General features: G+C 36.7%; 1 protein-coding gene and 1 pseudogene across 2 annotated transcripts; both read right to left on the bottom strand.

The window, feature by feature from the left end:
- Positions 1–1,172: 1,172 nt before the first annotated feature.
- LOC135217765 (putative aldolase class 2 protein PA3430) lies at positions 1,173–8,460 on the bottom strand. Of its 2 annotated transcripts, none has more exons than XM_064253787.1 (7): positions 8,309–8,460; positions 7,164–7,323; positions 4,297–4,450; positions 3,778–3,949; positions 3,117–3,251; positions 2,058–2,167; positions 1,173–1,355 (listed from the first exon to the last, which is right to left on the bottom strand). In XM_064253787.1, exons 2-7 carry the CDS (start codon positions 7,271–7,273, stop codon positions 1,194–1,196), a joined length of 843 nt encoding a protein of 280 aa, XP_064109857.1. In that variant the 5' UTR covers positions 7,274–7,323; positions 8,309–8,460; the 3' UTR covers positions 1,173–1,193. The 2 variants fall into 2 exon arrangements, with proteins under 2 accessions (XP_064109857.1, XP_064109858.1); XM_064253788.1 differs by lacking the exon at positions 8,309–8,460 and adding an exon at positions 8,062–8,171.
- Positions 8,461–10,716: 2,256 nt separating this feature from the next.
- Positions 10,717–17,309, bottom strand: LOC135217554 (endoglucanase E-4-like; annotated as a pseudogene).
- Positions 17,310–17,830: the final 521 nt, after the last annotated feature.

Raw genomic sequence — 17,830 nt, 5'->3', positions numbered from 1 at the left:
ATGAAATATTATATCGCTTTGATTTATAGTTACACACACACGCGGTTTTAGATATATATAGTATATATATATATATATATATATATAGATATTATATATATTATATATATATATATATATATATCAAAATAGTTTGATATTGTCTTGAAAAACATTGGGTTCGCTAATCTTGACATGATCCAAATTGTCTAGTCGTTGTCTTTTTATTTTCTAAAATCTATGTGGTATTTTTCTAGATCGTCTCCGGTGCCAAAATTTTTTCAAAAGAACAGTCTCTCATTTGGTGTATTTTTGTTATTTCTTCATTTTGAGAGAGAAAACGAAAATGTACCTCTCATTGCAACAAGGCATAAAACTGACATTTGTCTGGTCAACCGATCATAGAGACCGTCCCTCGCGATTCTCAGTCGTTGAGTCACCTAACCCACTTTCTCCGCTGCCCGGTTACGGGTTTTTCTACAGTCATGTTCATCTGATTTTTCAAAAGAAAGTAACAACTCCATATATAATTCACTGCAGTCTCTCCGCCTGCAACTGAAAATAGACGACATCACAGATTTTTAAACTTTGTTTAATTAGTTTAGAGAGAGATCTTCGTATTTCATTCTCCTAAAGCTTTTAATTTTTGCGTCAGGTTCTGTGAAAAAGACTATCTTTGTTTTATCAAGATACACTTGACACTATAGATTACATATATATATATAATATATATATATATATATATATATAGTATATAGATATATATAATAATTATAATATATATTATTATATCAATATATATCATATATTTTTTTTTTTTCTTATTGAATTTTGCTTGTGTTGCCTGTCCGCTCACGGAAGTGTTCAGATATCTCAGCCTTTCTAGCATCAACAACGATGTTCCTACAACGTTAACACCATTTTGTTACCAATAATAATATTCTAGCTACTTCCATTACTATAGCTCATTCACTTTAACGTAGATTCTTGGATGAGCCCTGTGCTTACAAGACATTTGTTTGGCGGCCCCTGATTGGCTGGTACCGGGAAGTAAGGCAGCTCCCAGCCAATCAGCGGCAGCCAAACAAACGTCTCGCAGGCATAGTGCTCACCGAAGTGAACCTGCAATAGTATTATTGATATTCTTATTAAGACAGTAACCATTAAGTTGTGGTTGTGAAAACTGAGAGTCCTTGAAGTGCGTATTGCCTTTATTATGTCTCAAAATCAGGTTGCGTTTTGCGAAGTCTTCGGTACATAGCATAGAAGTGCGCGTCTGCGTAGAGCTGCACAGAATTCCAGAAGTCGTCGGACATTGCTTGACACTTCTCGTCAGGGATCAGCTGTACTTCCTTCTTCATCGCCTCCGTCAGCACCTGCAGAATTAAAGTCGCCGAAGGTTATGGTTTGCATTCTGAGAAAAAAATACACAGGGTTTCCTTATGTTAAACAGTACAAAAACTTATATTACGATGGAAAACGGAATCTACTGTTTTTACAGAACTAAATAACTTCGCACTCATATCTAAATAACGCGTAGCATCTCATATTTTGATTTGGACTAGAAAACTTGGTAACATAGCTATAGCAAATCAGGAACATGACTCTATTTATCATGGGTAAATAGAGTAATTGCAGAATGAAAAGTCCTGGTAGCATTTTAATAAATAAAATGTGAACTACGTATTACTGAAAAGAAAAAAAAAGGTAATACAGGAGAACAATTCAGTAACTTGTTAAGTCTAAATTATTTTAAATGAGCTGATCTCATCTTGAGCACAATGGTACTGGGAACAACGTTCGTTAAATCCCCTTTTCTCATAAATTCATTCAGCCATATAAATAATTCCATCATCATGTTAATGTGAGCTTATAAGGAACATAAACAGCAATAATGAAGATGATGTCAATGATTATAAGGAAGGCATTGTGGGGATGGCACTGATATGGTAAAGACGTTATGTAACACCCGTTGTTGAACAGGACTTATAGTTTATGAATAAAAGTAACGGTTTAGGCGGTCAATTCAAGTTCTTAATATCACCCATTTCCATTTGGAAACAACCTCCCCAACTCACCTGGACCTGAGAAGCTCTTTCCAAAAAGTAGAGTAAGTCAAAGGCCACCGAGATGGTCGAAGCCACAACCAAGACACCATGATTTCCCATGAACATGACGTCTTTGTCACCTGAAGGGGTAAAGCAGACCGTAAGTCATCGCCCATTTACAAAACGAGTATAAGAAACGTGAAGAATATTCAACGCTAAATTTGTTAATGTATCCACTCCCAAAATCTAGAATGATACTTTTTACTTACAAATAAAAAGAATATCTTGCTTCGTGTGAGCTGTGGTACTTCTTCATGTTACCCATTGCTAAGAAGGTCATTGCAGTAGTGCTAATTATAATAATTAAAAAAACACCTGCACCAAGTGAACAAACGGGAAAATGTTGAACAGCTAGTTGTTCAAAAGGAGATTACAACACTTATAGGCTGCAACGGTAAGAACTGAAGTACTAGATGTAGTCTTGTGAAACTTTCTTTCGCTGACTTCGAAGCACCTGCAAGCACCACATAACCCGGTGCACGAGACGAAAGATTCGACATGTCCAGAGGCATTCACCCAAGGTCCTTTAAAGATACTCGGAGTGTATTTAAAGGACCTTGCATTCACCAATAAACGATAGTATTTCAAATGTTCTGTTATTAACTGGGGAGCTGATGGACTCAAATGCTTTAACAAGTTGAGAGATCCCAGGGCGTTATAACGTTATTAAAAGCTGAGTTTGTCACAAGAGCTATATTAAATGAACATACGTGTGACCTCACATGAAATCATCTTCCTCAGATTGTAACTTTTAAGAACTGTCACACTTACCATGTTCAGTTTGCTTGAATGGGAACATTATAGTTTTCATTGATTTAAATGTTGTACCTTACAATATATCTAAAAGGTTTATACTTATGAAACAGTATGTTAATAATACTATTATTTTATCTTCACCTATCTTTGGGTTTCCAGGTGGACAACTCTATTGAGTTTGAAGCAACACAAAAGTCCCATTGTCAGTGTTTAGCCTAGCATCGTGAGTCATTTTACTACTATTGGCTCTTTAGATCTGTTATCATGACTTACCTAAGACCGTCCCAAGCCTCCGGCCTTCCTCGAAAGCCAACGCAAGGCCACTGTAGTTGTTGTCGTAGGCAATTCTTTTGTAGAACCTCAGGGAATTCTGATGCACCATTAAAACCTCAGGGTGTTTCATACAGGCTGCAAAAGAACCTTATGCTTAGAATAAATACCTGTTTTCCTGGCATTACTTTCAAGGTATTCTTTTTTGTTCATGGTTTACCTAAAGTCATGGAAGTGCTACCACGGCATTCATTTTCTATTCAAGACCAGCTACTTGGCACTGAAATAGAAAGAACAATGGCCATAACATTGGCCAGGTAGTGCAAATCTCTCTCTCTCTCTCTCTCTCTCTCAGTAGTAACAAAGTTCACACGTGACGTGTACATTGTCTATATGGTCTCACATACTTGTATTTGTTGCTAACAGACCTATGAAGTCTTGCTTATCAGTTCCTGAATTTCAAAGGACCATGAAAATTGCGTGCTTTAAAAGACAATACAAAAACATTTTTAATTAAAGGAACACTTAGTTAAATGAAAGGCTTTGCAACACTCATACACAGCCATATTCGAACAGTTACATTCCGGTCCTGTTATGACACAGACTTTTGTATATCTAAAATATCTTTACATTTATAAAAAGAAATCTTTATGTGATACCGCACCTAAAGATGTTGCATAAGGCTGATGAGTGTGCATGATGACAGTGGCATCAGGTCTTATCTGGCGGATCCCCAGGTGAATACTGGAAGCTGTGATCTCAGGCATCATATCTCCCTCATGAAGACGACACTGACCATCCTTGCACTCAACGCTAACAAGGTTGCTGGCTGTTACCTAAGAATAATGGAGGACAAACAGATAGCCCGAGATATATCATAGGAACACAGACTGGTTGTTATATGGTAGTTTTTCCTGTTACTTTATTAATCTTCTTTCACCAGGGCTAACTTCCTCTTTAACTAGCGCAGGAAATCTTAATGCAAATCATTCTAGACATTCTTGTTAACCAGGAATATCTGATAATATTTTACTACAGCAAACTGAAAATACACGTTGATCTGTAATCTAAATTCAACTAATTATGGCAGTTGCCAATTTTATCTATAAATTTCATTTCTGGCACATCACCAGGCACTCGTACTTCACAGATCTTAGCGATAGGAATACTTCCTTCTCCTCACCTCGCTCCAGTGGAGCCCGAAGGGTAAAACCAGCATCCCTTCCCCTTTGCCGTCTGCAGTAGGAGCCACAACGCTAAGATGGTTACATACACCTTCATTCAGGCCTAGAATGTCCAAGGTTCTGTAAGCAGCCGCTAGTTCTAATCTAGCTGCCCTGCAGAGAAGACAGTTTATGGTAAAAAAAAAAAAAAAAAAGCTCTCTCTCTCTCTCTCTCTATCTCATATATATATATATATATATATATATATATATAGATATATATATATATATATATATATATATATATATATATATATATATATATATATATATATATATTCTTATGCTGTTGCTTTTGCAATGCATATTTTCCCATCAGTAATTGTATGAAATGTTGTAAAGTGTGTGTAATATGTTCAGATTCCATATTTAAGTTAGCTTAGAGTTAATATGTTCAAATAATGTGTGTTCAGAATGCACAAAAGCATAATTTAAAGTGAAGAAAGAACATAGGGTAAAAAGCGAGAGAGAGAGATTAGCTTCGTTTGTGATGGTGGACGCATCATTCATCACTTGAAGGCGCCTGTCTTATTCATTCTTATGGCTGAGTCTGTCCTGTATGAGACACAGCCATTGTCTTGATTCATATTCAGAACCATGAGACCAATTGCATCAACTTTCGTAAAACCTTTCTAGACCTCTCTGAGACGTTTGACTTACGTATGTGTTCTTCCATTTCATTTTAGTATTTAGAGATTCTTTTGTTATGAAACTGTTTAACACTTCTGATATATTAACTCATCTCTCTCGATTTGTCAAAAGAGAATTTGTTGATTCGTAAGTACTTTAATTACTGAGTGGAAGTGTTTGTGACGTCACTCACGGAAATGACGACGCTCGATGCTTGCAATCGTATTTAAATAATCATATCTTTCATGTTAAGAAAATGTTATGCTCTGAAACCGTGTAATGTTCAAGATTATGTATGACTGTAATCCCCCTTTCTCTCTATTTTTCGTTTCGAAAGGGAATCTTTAAAATCAAAGCAGTGCCTCATCGAGAGAGAGAGAGAGGGCATTCTGATATTAGACACAGTTCGCGTTGGTTGTACTCTCTCTCTCTCTCTCTCTCTCTCTCTCCTTGACAGAGAGAATTATGATTTTTACATTAACACAAAGATTTTGTACTTAATGGTCACTCGTAACTTTAAGATTGATCTAATTTCTTAATAGCATAGTGGAATCTAAACAGACAGTGTTTTGTAACGGCGCCTTTTGAAATAAGAGAGTGAATTTTGGAGGCTGCAGCAGAAAGAAATAGAATTGGTATACCAAAGTAATGTGTTATAACAAGTTTTAAATGCACTTAAAAATCATATTTACATTGGTTGGGTAAATTTATTCCAACTCTTTCACATTTTGGTATTGGTGATTTTTTGCGCATTTATCCAGTGTTTTGAAGTGTTATTCATATATGTTGTGTGTGATACCATTTCTTAGTTTTTCCTCATTTTGGTGGTGAATTTAATACTCTTATACAGTGTGTGTTCTGTTTTGCATTCACAATTTGTTTGATTAACTTAAAGGTTTTTTTTAATGATTCAGTATTACATATTTGATTTAATTTAACACTTGTGAATTAATCTGCATTTACTTAGATTTCTTTTCAAATGTTAAGTGTTGCTTAATAGTTTGAATTTTACTTGAAATGAATGACTTGATTAATTAATCTTTTTGATAAAGTCATTTTGATTTAATTTTACTTGATAATTAATTCAAGCACTAATTAAACGGTTCTGTTATGAGTGAGAATGGAAACCTGGATGCAGAAGTCAGTAATAGAATTCAGTGTGCATGGATGAATTGGAGAAAGTCATCAGGGATACTCTGTGACAGAAGGATCAGTGCAAAAAGTTAAAGGAAAGTTTTATAAAAGCATAGTTAGACCAGCCATGCTTTGTGGGGCAGAGACTTGGTCAATAAAGAAAGAACAAGAAAGAAGAATGGAAGTGGCCGAGATGAGAATGCTGAGGTGGATGTGTGGTGTCACAAAAAGAGATAAGATCGGAATAATGATCAGGGGGACAGTCAAAGTATTGAGGTTACAAAAAAAAAAAAAAAAAAAAAAAAAAATCAGGAAAGAAGACTCAAATGGTTTGGTCATGTCATGAGGAGAGAAGATGAACACGTATGTTAGAGGGTTATGAACATGGAGGTGGAGGGCAGAAGAGGGAGGGGAAGGCCAAAGTTCAGGTGGAAAGATAAAGTATTGAATGACATGAAGGAAAAGGGTCTAAGAGAACAAGATGTATAGGACAGAGGAAGATGGAGAAGGAAGACTAGAAACAGCGACCCCACATAGAAATGGGAAAAGCGGAAGGCAAAGAAGAAGTTTTCAAGTAATAATAGAAAATTTCCCTGAAATTGTGAATTTCACTTATAAATTTTGAATTTAAAAATAATTTTTTGTATTTAAAATTCTTATGTTTCATCTACTGACCACATGTTATTTTAATTTATTTAGATAGAAAATAGAGTGGAATTGTGCTGTTTTCCTTCATTTTTCGTGAAATGAGTTAGAACCAGGGAAATACTTAGACTTTTCAAGTTGTTGTTGGAGTGATGCCCTTTAATTAATTTAATCTTATATATATGATTACCTAACACCCGATTCAATGAACGTAGCCTGATTTCTTGCATGATGAATACGTTTTTTAATGGCTCACTGTTGCCTTTCGAGTGATCAGTCGTATTTCATCTGTGATGAAGATTCAGGTGTCTCTGGCTGTTGTGGGGTAACACATTTTTGATTGGTAAATGTAATGACCGGATACTTGGACGCTTCGTTACCATATATATAGCAGCTATACACAAAAGGTTCCAAATACCTGTTTTTCCCCCAAGCACTCTCTGGAACGGTATATGGCTTAGGAGAGCTGGAAGTGTATGCCCTTACAAGAGACTTTGCTTGTCGAAGCAGGGGCCTTATACCAAGCATTTTCCGTAGATCGAAGATCACTGGTCCACAAGTAATTTCTGCAAACGCAACTGAAAAAAAAGAAGTTATATGAATAAAAAAAAAAAAAAGATAAAAAAGACGGTATATGACTTTACTACACACTCACGTTTTGGTGTACCAGATTTAATGTGTGTGTGTGTGTGTGTATATGTATATTATATATTATATATATTATTATATATATTATTATATTTCTATATATATACAATATTATATATATATATAAAATATATATATTATATATATCTATATATATATAATTAAATATTAAATATATATATATATCAGAATTAATATATATATTAATATATACATGTGTATACGTTTGTATTATTTGCGTGTACAAGTAAGGAATCAGATGTTGAGGTTACAAATCATACACAGGAAAGCAGTCTATGCAAACGTTCCGATTAAAAGTTCTTAACTGTACCTTGATATACTAAAATACTAATGTCAGTTTAGAACTGAATGTAAGAATCATTGATTCCCATTACAAAGCATTCTTGAAATTACATGTCTTAAGGGGTTAGGTATCACATGGAAGTGAAGTTGCATTTCATAGTCTATCCTATCCTATTCTAACCCAAAATAACCTCATCTAAACTTATCTCTAGAGACGTAAGCATTGCTCAAATCTGCCTACATGTTCTACATTACAGCCCAAGTCGAAACAACTATTAAATAAATTCGTTTATAAACTGTTCCAGCTGTCTGAGAGAACTTTGAAGTCACACGGAAAAATTCGTAAAATCCTTGTTTGGTCTTACGTCATCAATATGTATAGAACTGCTCACAGCTTTGTATTAGCACAAAGCACTGTATATTGGCGTATACAACACCCGCGCTGTACTTTCATACCCACGGTGATCGCATTATTGTGCTGGCCCGCTTCTTCATCACACAACTTTGCAATACTTTTGTTTATCAAGTCGTAAGGGGAAAAAATGACCAATGTGTACAGCACATGTTCGACTGAATATGAATGACTAAATATCTTAATCTGTCTTTACTTACATAGAGAACTGTCAGAACAAGGTCAAATTTAACCACAGACGACGTACAGCACTTGAGTGAGCATTTCACTGCTGTGAGCATTTGAGAAACTGCCAAGGAACGCTGTCGTTCTCTCAGCTGTCAGCTGATACCATACCGAGAGAAAATGGCGTGGCAACCGAAAGCTTATGTAGAATATTTGCTTCAGTGATGCCCTGTGTGGTAGATTTCCTTCAATACTACTTGCTTCTCATTAATTCTTTGCAATGGTATATAAGTTGATATTGATTATGTTTGAACTACATTCAGCTGCTGATAGGTGTAATAAGGAATCGTTAGTCTGATACTTCTGGCAACAGTGCTGAGAAAAGTGCGAAGTTACCCTGAACAATATGGATATGACTGGGTCCTTAAGGCGTTCTCAGAATTGCGATTTTTCCCTTTTTTTTTGTTATTGTAAGGGAAAGGTTGGGGGAGCGAGCTAAAAGATTTAAATGGTTAAGTGTGTGTGTGTGTGTTATTGTTCTTACGTGCGGTATAGCGTATTTATCTCTGGGAATTTGAGGAGTACTGTTAATCTGGAACAGAATAATGAAAATAAATGTCTCTGCTACTGACCCCTTTAATCTTCAGACAATGACAATGACAACGACAGAAGAACTTCAAACCATGTAGACATCATCAAACGCGACTTTTCATATTTTTTGTTTTTGTTTTTATAAAGAAATAGTTTTCAACCCCGTTGTGGTATGAATAATGCAAGGTTATCTAATAGGAGAGAGAGAGAGAGAGAGAGAGAGAGAGAGAGAGAGAGAGAGAGAGAGATAAGAATCCGACATGTTGCAATACACCTAAGAGACAGACAGAGAGAGAGAACGATGGAGATCAAGAATTATGTCAAGACTGTTTGTGAAAGGATTTATGGGTCTACTATCAACAGGTTGGAGAGAGAGAGAGTGAAATGACATAGACATATTGTTTCAATTCAGACCTGTTATGAAGCGTGACTTTCAAGGAATGTCAGCAGACGACCTGAAGGGCAATGAGAAAGTAACATGTGTGAAACACCACGCAACCTTATCGTCGTGCTCGACATTTCCTTCATAAAGAAATAAAGAAAGAATGCATTCACAGAATCCCCTTAAAATTACAAGAGTTTAACAGGAATGAAGGTTCTTTGACGCGGTCTTTCAGGCTTAGCTGCATTGCTCTCTGCCTTTTATTTTGAATCAGTGTTCTTTGTTCACTTGTGTCACGGCTGCCAAACTTTTTCAACTTTATCCTGTAACTAGAAAATCCCTCTGTGAGTCTCAGAATGCAACTCAGTGGCCTCGAACGCATTGCCGACTTAGAAATATATATCTTTAATATTGCTGGCCTGCATGTTAAATATTCACCGTATAAAGGGGGTGAGTTAGGCACGGAAAATAGTCTGAAATGATTTATTCTAGCACTAATATTACGGTTCCTGATCGCTGTATTCTTCCTGTGTTAGAGTGACAGCTATGGTGTAATTAATGCAGTCGTGAAATTAAAGGCTGTGTCACATGAGCACGATTTTCGGGCATATTTTAGCATCTCGGAAGATTATTGCTACAAACTAGCATCAGAAATTAACCTAAACTGGTGACAAAAACTGAGGTATCATAGTTCTTTCTTATTTGCGGATCTCCGATGTGATGAACATACGCAGCTCCAGTTGTACAAAAATATGAACATTTCTAATTCTTCCTAAGTACGAAGTTTGGGAACAAGACGCTACGAGATACAGAAAAAAAAAAATGCTCAGGTCACAACGCTTTAAGGTAAATTTCATCGACAGTGACTTTAACACCTAATGTCGATTGAATAATGAAAGAACAGAAAACGCAAAAGAAGAGATAAAGATGCAGTTTTTTTAAGGTATGGACGGTAAAGTATATATTAACGTGGTGGAAGCGTGTTCTAATAGTAAGAATATTTTGAAACTCGTTCAAGCCAGTAAGATGATGGTGTGTAGGATCGTGTGGATGCTGATTCAAAGAGTGTTCTTCTAGTAAATGTTACAGAAGATAATCATAAAGAGAGCTACGATCCAACTCTTTTAATAGTCCATTATTGTTTATTTATTGCACTATCAATCGAAATAACAGCCGACAATTACTGGCAATTTGCTAAAATCAAAGAACTTTTACTGCAAAAACTGATCCAACGTTGGGTTAAAACTAAAGCTATGGGGAGGGGTTTTGGGGTACCTATTCTTTAGACCTTGGGTGCTGCAATCACAAAGCGTTGCTCTACTTAAACCTTTCCTTAGCTCAATTTTTTTCGCAACCGCTACGGGAATGGATCAAGCAACAAAATTCAGAAAAGACGGCAGTATATCGTTACGAAAATTCAAGATAATTCGACGCCGCCACATGAAGCATCCTGTCTTGTTCTCTATTTTTTCAGCTTGCATAGTCCATGCGGTCGTGTTCGTATGCACCATCCTGTTGGAAGATGCGCATTAGTCAGTGGTGGCCAGCTGAGAAAACGGGGCAGTTGGTAAGCCTGTAGTGTATATCCAACTTCCTTCTCAATGTCAGTTTAATATTTTCCTTATGACATTTTGTTCATATGACTTTCTTCTGTGTAGCTGAAAACGTACAAATGAATACATACATACATATGTGTGTGTGTTTGTGTGAAGTAGTCGAGAATTTAAGAAGGCACTGTGCTTAATAAATACTCTACACACACACACACACACACACACACATGTATATATATAATATATATATATATATAGATATATATATATATATATACTATGATTGTAGAATATATAGAGAGTATTTATTTACCACAATGCCTTCTTAACTTATCTTTGGTGCTAATCAAAATATATCACGTTTAATATGCCAAGCATGCCCAGGCAAACACACACACACACACAACACACACACACACACACACACACACACACACATATATATATATATATATATATATATATATATATACATACATATATTTGTGTGTGTATGTTTGCCTGGGCAGGCTTGGCATGTTAGACGTGATATATTTTGATTAGCACCAAAGATATCACCAACTTTGCAGTTCAATGAATTGGGCAAATCTGGTACATCAACAGCTGGTCCACCAAGAAGGGCACCATATAGGACATGAGGGTTGGGTCCTGGCTGTTGCTGAGCCCAGCTGGTTTCGTAGGTAACTGGTGGCGATGGACAAGAGCTGCAGACGATAGGAAGAAAATAATTGCAGGAGAATTTGGCTTTAATTGTCTTCATTGCAGTATACAAAAATTTAGCAGAAGCTCTGCCTCTCCCTTCAACTGAGTATTAAGATTTTGCGTTTCATGACATACCGAGAAAGAACCAAAAACTGACACTATTACTCGCCTTCTTGGGGCAAGAACGAATTATGCTTGTGCTCCAAAAACATAAACTTCATGTTTGGGAAAGGAGGGTCCCTAACATGACTTTTGATTGAAGTTTGCTCGTGGCAAGGTGGCTTCCAATCTTAGACAGTTAATGACTTCGACAGAGTAGTATCGTAAACAGTTCGTTGAAGCACTGATACAGAGAAATACAGGGAATATGGTGATATCCACTGGAGGTGGAGCAAGACCTGAGTTTGCGAAGGGTATTCAGTACATCTGCATCAAAGAGAACTTAACAAGCTTAAGTTATAGGTGATCTGGGATTCTCATTTGATCTCTTCCAGATCAAGTGATGTATTATGTTAGTCCCGAAAGCTTCGCGAAATGCAAATGATCATCAGATTCGATATTCATAAGTAGTTATGGGAATTATCTTGAACTAATTTTGATCAAGTAAATTCCCGTCAAGTTACTTCTCTCACAAAAAGTCGTTGGTTGGAAGTTGCTTCCCTCACGGGAACAATTTGCTTCAAAGTTAATTAGTTCCATCATCGAAGAATAAATATTTTTCTCCCATCGTATCAAAGACAATCTTTTCCTTTTACTGCAAAACTGCGTAGGTTCATCAAAAGCCAGTTAATGAAAGACTCAGATAAGAATTCACTAGTTTCAAAAGATTATGTTAAAGTATTTCTCAATTTCTGTGTAACAACCGATCTGTTCTTTAAAATGAAATATTCGCATTGCATGCATAGAACAATCTCAGAAGGGGCCTCGGGAAACAGTCAGACAGACAGACAGAAGGATCTCCGATTACCTTCCCCTATGATGTGGCCTTTGAGGTGGGTCAACTCCACAGCCAACAACGAATGAGTGCCCAACGTCCCCCAAGAGGAAATTGATTTGGCTCTCCGCCCAGTTTGCTCGTTTTTTTTTTTTTTTTTTTTTTTTTTTTTTTTTTTTTACGTTACATGGAACCAGTGGTTATTCAGCATCGGGACCAACGCTTTACGTGACTTCCGAACCACGTCGAGAGTGAACTTCTATCACCAGAAATACACATCTCTAACCCGTCAGTGGAATGCCCGAGAATCGATCCGCCCAGTTGCGATTGGTCTCCACGTTAAGATCATGTTTAGCAGCCTAACCGAAAGTGGAAAGAAGGAAAATAGTCTAGAAAATATATATATATATATATATATATATATATATATATATATATATATATATATATATATATTATGTATATATATTAAAAACATAACGGAAATAAAGAGGGTAAGAAGTAGATGATTTTAGGAGCGCCACCGATTTCACTGGAAGTAGCAATGTTTTCATTCTACTTCGGTAAATTACATGCAAGTTTAATCTTCATCATTCTGCCGTGAGTAACAATACCATTCTTCCCTTTGCAGGAAATTTGATGCAACAAACCACCCTCGATCTTCTCACCCAGAGTGCGAGCAATGCAACCTTCGCAACATGCCTGTTAGCTCCCCACACGTCCAAGAACACAAGCCCTCCAGGTGTGTAGGGCTTGTCGAGTTTGACGTGATCCAGGAACCATTTGCAACGCGTTCGAGTACTCAGGGCTGAAGTCTAAGAGAGTATACAGCGCCTGTTCACGAAATCAAGCCAGACATTTTATAAAACCTTAAGTATGAAAGTCAGATTTATTGCTAGACATGTCCTTGTTTTCAAGCGCAGAAGTTACCTGAGCTTTGAAACAAAATGAGAAACTAATGCAAATCAGATAAGAATTCTAGTAAACTTTTTTTTTTCCTTTCATGAAACTGTCACAAGTTCTGAGCTTTGGTAACCACACAGTCGCATCAACAAGATAAAAAATTTTTCTTATGTAGTGCAATCCACGAATAGAATTCTCGTCTTAAAATGACGTTTATTTTGTTTTTAAGAAGTAATTTTAAAGAATTAAGCCAAGCCGTTTACCATGCTCGCATACCAAATAATCATCGTGGTTATTGTTGTTAGACTGAGCTAGCTAGCATTGCACAAGCAAAATTTCTCGCTCGCACGATCATCCCATAAGGTAGAATAATCATAATCAAATGTGATGAGCAGATGCACAAAAAACGTTTAGGAAACGGATGCAGAACGATCGAACAACTCACGAAAACTCCTCCCTTCTTGTCATCCCAAGAGAATTGCTCTGCCATTGTTCCAAGTTCAAACTCGTCCCAATGAGCCCTAGCCTTCTGCAGGTAGGTGTCGGAACCTGTAGCGCGGGCTAACCAAAGGGCAGCCCAACATAGTTCGTCACCATAACCACTCCAGGATCTAGTCGAGGTGGAACCTTGTAAATTTATGCTTGCTTTACATTACCATTAGTAATTTTTCATACAGGAAAGGGGAATGGATAATAAAATGACTTACCAAAACAAAAAACTGACCCCTAAATAAGGTAATTCTGCTGAGCAGAGAATTTACGCCCAACCCCCTTCCCTCTTCCCTATATAGGGAAAAAAATATCGATTATGCGCAAGAAGTTAAAAGTTATAACGAGTGTAGCTAATTTACGAGAGCGCTGTCTTAGTATGGTACAATCAGAACCCTGGGTACAATCAAAATTTCGAACAAATGTTTGTTCTGAGCCTGGGAACGACTAGGCCGAATCTAGTACCTGTAGAAGTTTGCAGCATTTGTCATGGAGTTGTGGTAGACGTCCCTCCGTTCGTCAGCGAACTGATAAAGTTCCTCGGCTACTTGTAATTATTCGGCGGCATAAGCGGAGTTCATATCCCATGGGACAGTTCGATATTGTGCTTTTTACGCAAATCTTTGACCGAGCATCTCTTAATTATTAGCAAGTCATTATTTGGTTATTTTTGCGCAGGATATATCCATAATTTGAATTCTGAATTATAGGATAACAAAGATTTTTCAACATATCTCAAAATTAGCATCAAACTATCTAGAATTCAAGCTGACAATTTCCACAGCTTCTAAGCAGCCAAATAAAAGAAGATTTGAATGAGATTAACATCATGCCTGAATTCCAATTCTCCATTGCATTGACAATGGATGCTGCTGCCAGGGCTGCCGCTGTCTCTCCTGCCGAATCGGATCCTGTAAAGATCATTCTCACTTATGATTAAGCGTTTAATTAAATAAATAAATAAATAAATAAATAAATAAATAAATAAATAAATAAATAAATAAATAAATAAATAAATAAATAAATAAATAAATAAATAACATGGATCTCCAGACAGAAGTGTATCCTAAACGGATAAGATTTCAATTTTTCAACCCCTTTGTGGCAAGTTAATTTTCCAAGGATGCGTCTTGGAAAATAAGACCAGCGTTTTTTTTTTTTTTTTATTCTATTCCCTCATTTTCATTTATTTTTCACTTTTTCCTACAACTTGCCGCCTTCTATAGACTGATTTCCCTTTGGAGCCCTCTTGGGTTCAGAGTCGGTTGACTGTCCAGAAGGGTTCTCAGCGGGAGTTTTGAAGAAAGAAAGAAAAGGAAGAAAAAGAGAGTTCAGTTCTAGGAATCACAGTTACGAGTAACTTCTTCGAGAGGCCTCTTGAATCGGGACGGAGTATGCCTACGTCACGGTCCAGATGTATCTAGACCGTGACCTCCGTATAATTCAGACTTTGGACGATTCATTTTTGTTACCTAGAATTTCGTCAGATAATAATAATAAAAAAAAAAAAAATCCGATGAGTTCATTTCGAACATTGCTCAAGATTAAATCGTGTGAAATGTACCAGAATCGTTTAAATTTGTTCACATCGCTTCGGGTTTTTTTTATATTTATATTTATATTTTTTTTATTTATAAATTTAACTTGTTTCGTTGTGACCCAAACGTTCTACTCGTATTTTTTATATATCATGAAGCCTTACTATTTCAAGACTCGCACAAATCTCGTTTTTGCAGCGAAAGAAATTAAGATAATATCACGCACATTTCTCTCAGTTTCTTATCTTTTGTCTCTCCCTTTCTATCCATTTTCCTTCTTCTGTTTACAGTCACCATTCTAACCTCGTCATTGTTAAATTCTGAAACGATTACTTATTAATATTTGTCACGACTTTCCTCTGTGACCTCTGATTGCCAAAGTGTCCTAAACTTACCAGGGTTTTCACTGTCGATTCTCATGATGGGTCGTTCCATGATCATGTCTTCTGGTCGGCCCCAGTTGTCATGGTCCACGTTTCCTTCGCCAACCTTCATAAATCATAAAGATCAAAGGACCCATGTCACTAAACATATCTTAGCTGCTGGTCTCTGGTGCGGTGGGTTATTTGCGTAGACAGAACGGTGAGTAAACTATTTATGTTTTAAACCAGTTCTAACTACTTATCACCTATTCTGGGCCGCCAAGCGCACTGCTCCGAAGATATTCTGCTTTTTGGAATCTGAAACAAAATGGAATTTTATCTAAATTCATCATCTTCATAACAGACAGGATGAAGAACTTAATAAAGCTTTTCCTGAACACGGCATAAACTATAGGCGTGGCTCTTATTAAAGACTTGGAATATCTCTCACCTGGCCATAGAATTCTGAGCTAGCTGTGTGAGCCTTGAGGGAGTAATCGGTCGCCCACTTGACAGCTGCTATAGTCCGTACTCCGTCTGACCTGCAAGAAATAGGAATAGTTTGTATAAAGCATAGATGAATGGATGGATAAAGTGTTTTGAGATGGTTGGGTCACAGCGAAAGAATGACGATTGACAAATGTATAATTTGGAAGCTTTAGAAAGAAGGAGAAGAATGGACCTAGAGGATTGCTGGATAAATTGCCTGGAAGGCGTACTGGAAAGAAAATGCTATAATATCTTCTCTGTTATTGTAAGCATAAAAAAATAATCCTAGTTTTTTCAAAAGCTAAGCATCATGAAATTTTTGTTTCTCTCAAGGTGACATCCAAAAACTAAGCACTTATAAGATTAGTTCTTGCTATCAATGCAAGGATAAAAGTGCGCTACAAACATACACTCGGATTCCTCATCTACCTGCAATTTCGTGTCCTTCGGCAAAATCTATCAATCCCTAGGTGAGCATGGTCGTCGAGAAAGCCATTGGGAAGCCGAACTTGACGTGGTCTCCAGCTGAAAGTAAATTGCTAGAACCTGTGGTCTACAGACAGCATCAGCATAATCTCCTCTTGTGGTTTAGTCTTGTTAGAAAATATTCTTTTTTTTACTGACATGGAAAAATCAATTTCAAGATAAAACGCCAAAAAAATGTGTCGATAACCGAGGAAAAGACGAAATGTTCCGAGATCATCTGAGCATTGAATTTCGTTCAAATAACTTCCGATTTTATTGAATTAAATCACACATAAATCATCACCGGCCATAATAACGTAATTCATTACTCATAAAACATAAATATGACCTGTATTAAGAAATTCCTTTTGAACCCACCATCGTCAAACCCTCCGGTGAGGTCGATACCCACGTCAGAGCCGTCATCCAGAGCAGAGCCTCCTCGCCACGTGACCCTATTGTCTGCAGGCAGAGGGCCTGACCTCTGGATCTCGTAGAACAAGTAGGACATGCATAGGACCCTTCGGAGAGGAAAATAATCTCTTATGTTTCCTTGGTGGTAGGTGTAAGGACTACCTGCGTTTAATACATGTCTGGTTGCCTTTTGATAACATACATATTCTTCCATTATTGTATATAACAATAGTATAGTTGAATGTTGAGACACTTACATCAACAGCAATCATCTTGTGCAAAAATGTCTCTCTTCATATCATCCTCAAAACAATTTTAGTGTTGTTAACGTTAATAATAATAGTAGTAGTAGTAGTAGTAAGAGTAGTAGTAGTAAATGATACTTGCCTTTGACGTTATTAGCGTTATAAAGTATCTCCTGGTGGCAAAACTTCATGGAACCGGATCTTACCTGAGAATAGTTATATGGCAGCATTCTAGTTGGTTCGCGAGGATTGACCATAGGTGCAGGCGTCTAGAAAATGACAGTCGATCAAAACCAAAATCGGGACAAGTACAAGAGGGTAAGATTCATATGCGACCAGTATGAAAGAAATAAGCCGATTGTTAAATCGAGAAGATACAAATGTTGAATTAAGTTGAGTGAAGAATCAGTTCAAAAATAAATATTTCAAATATTATATCAGAACGAAAGGAAAATCTGAATGGGACAAGTGTAAAAGATAGAAAATTTAA

Source organism: Macrobrachium nipponense, chromosome 7 (genome assembly GCF_015104395.2).
Source record: "Macrobrachium nipponense isolate FS-2020 chromosome 7, ASM1510439v2, whole genome shotgun sequence".
In the NCBI taxonomy this organism is placed as follows: domain Eukaryota; kingdom Metazoa; phylum Arthropoda; class Malacostraca; order Decapoda; family Palaemonidae; genus Macrobrachium; species Macrobrachium nipponense.
Note: the sequence above shows the minus strand (reverse complement) of the source record. Positions and strands in the feature narration are given on the sequence as shown.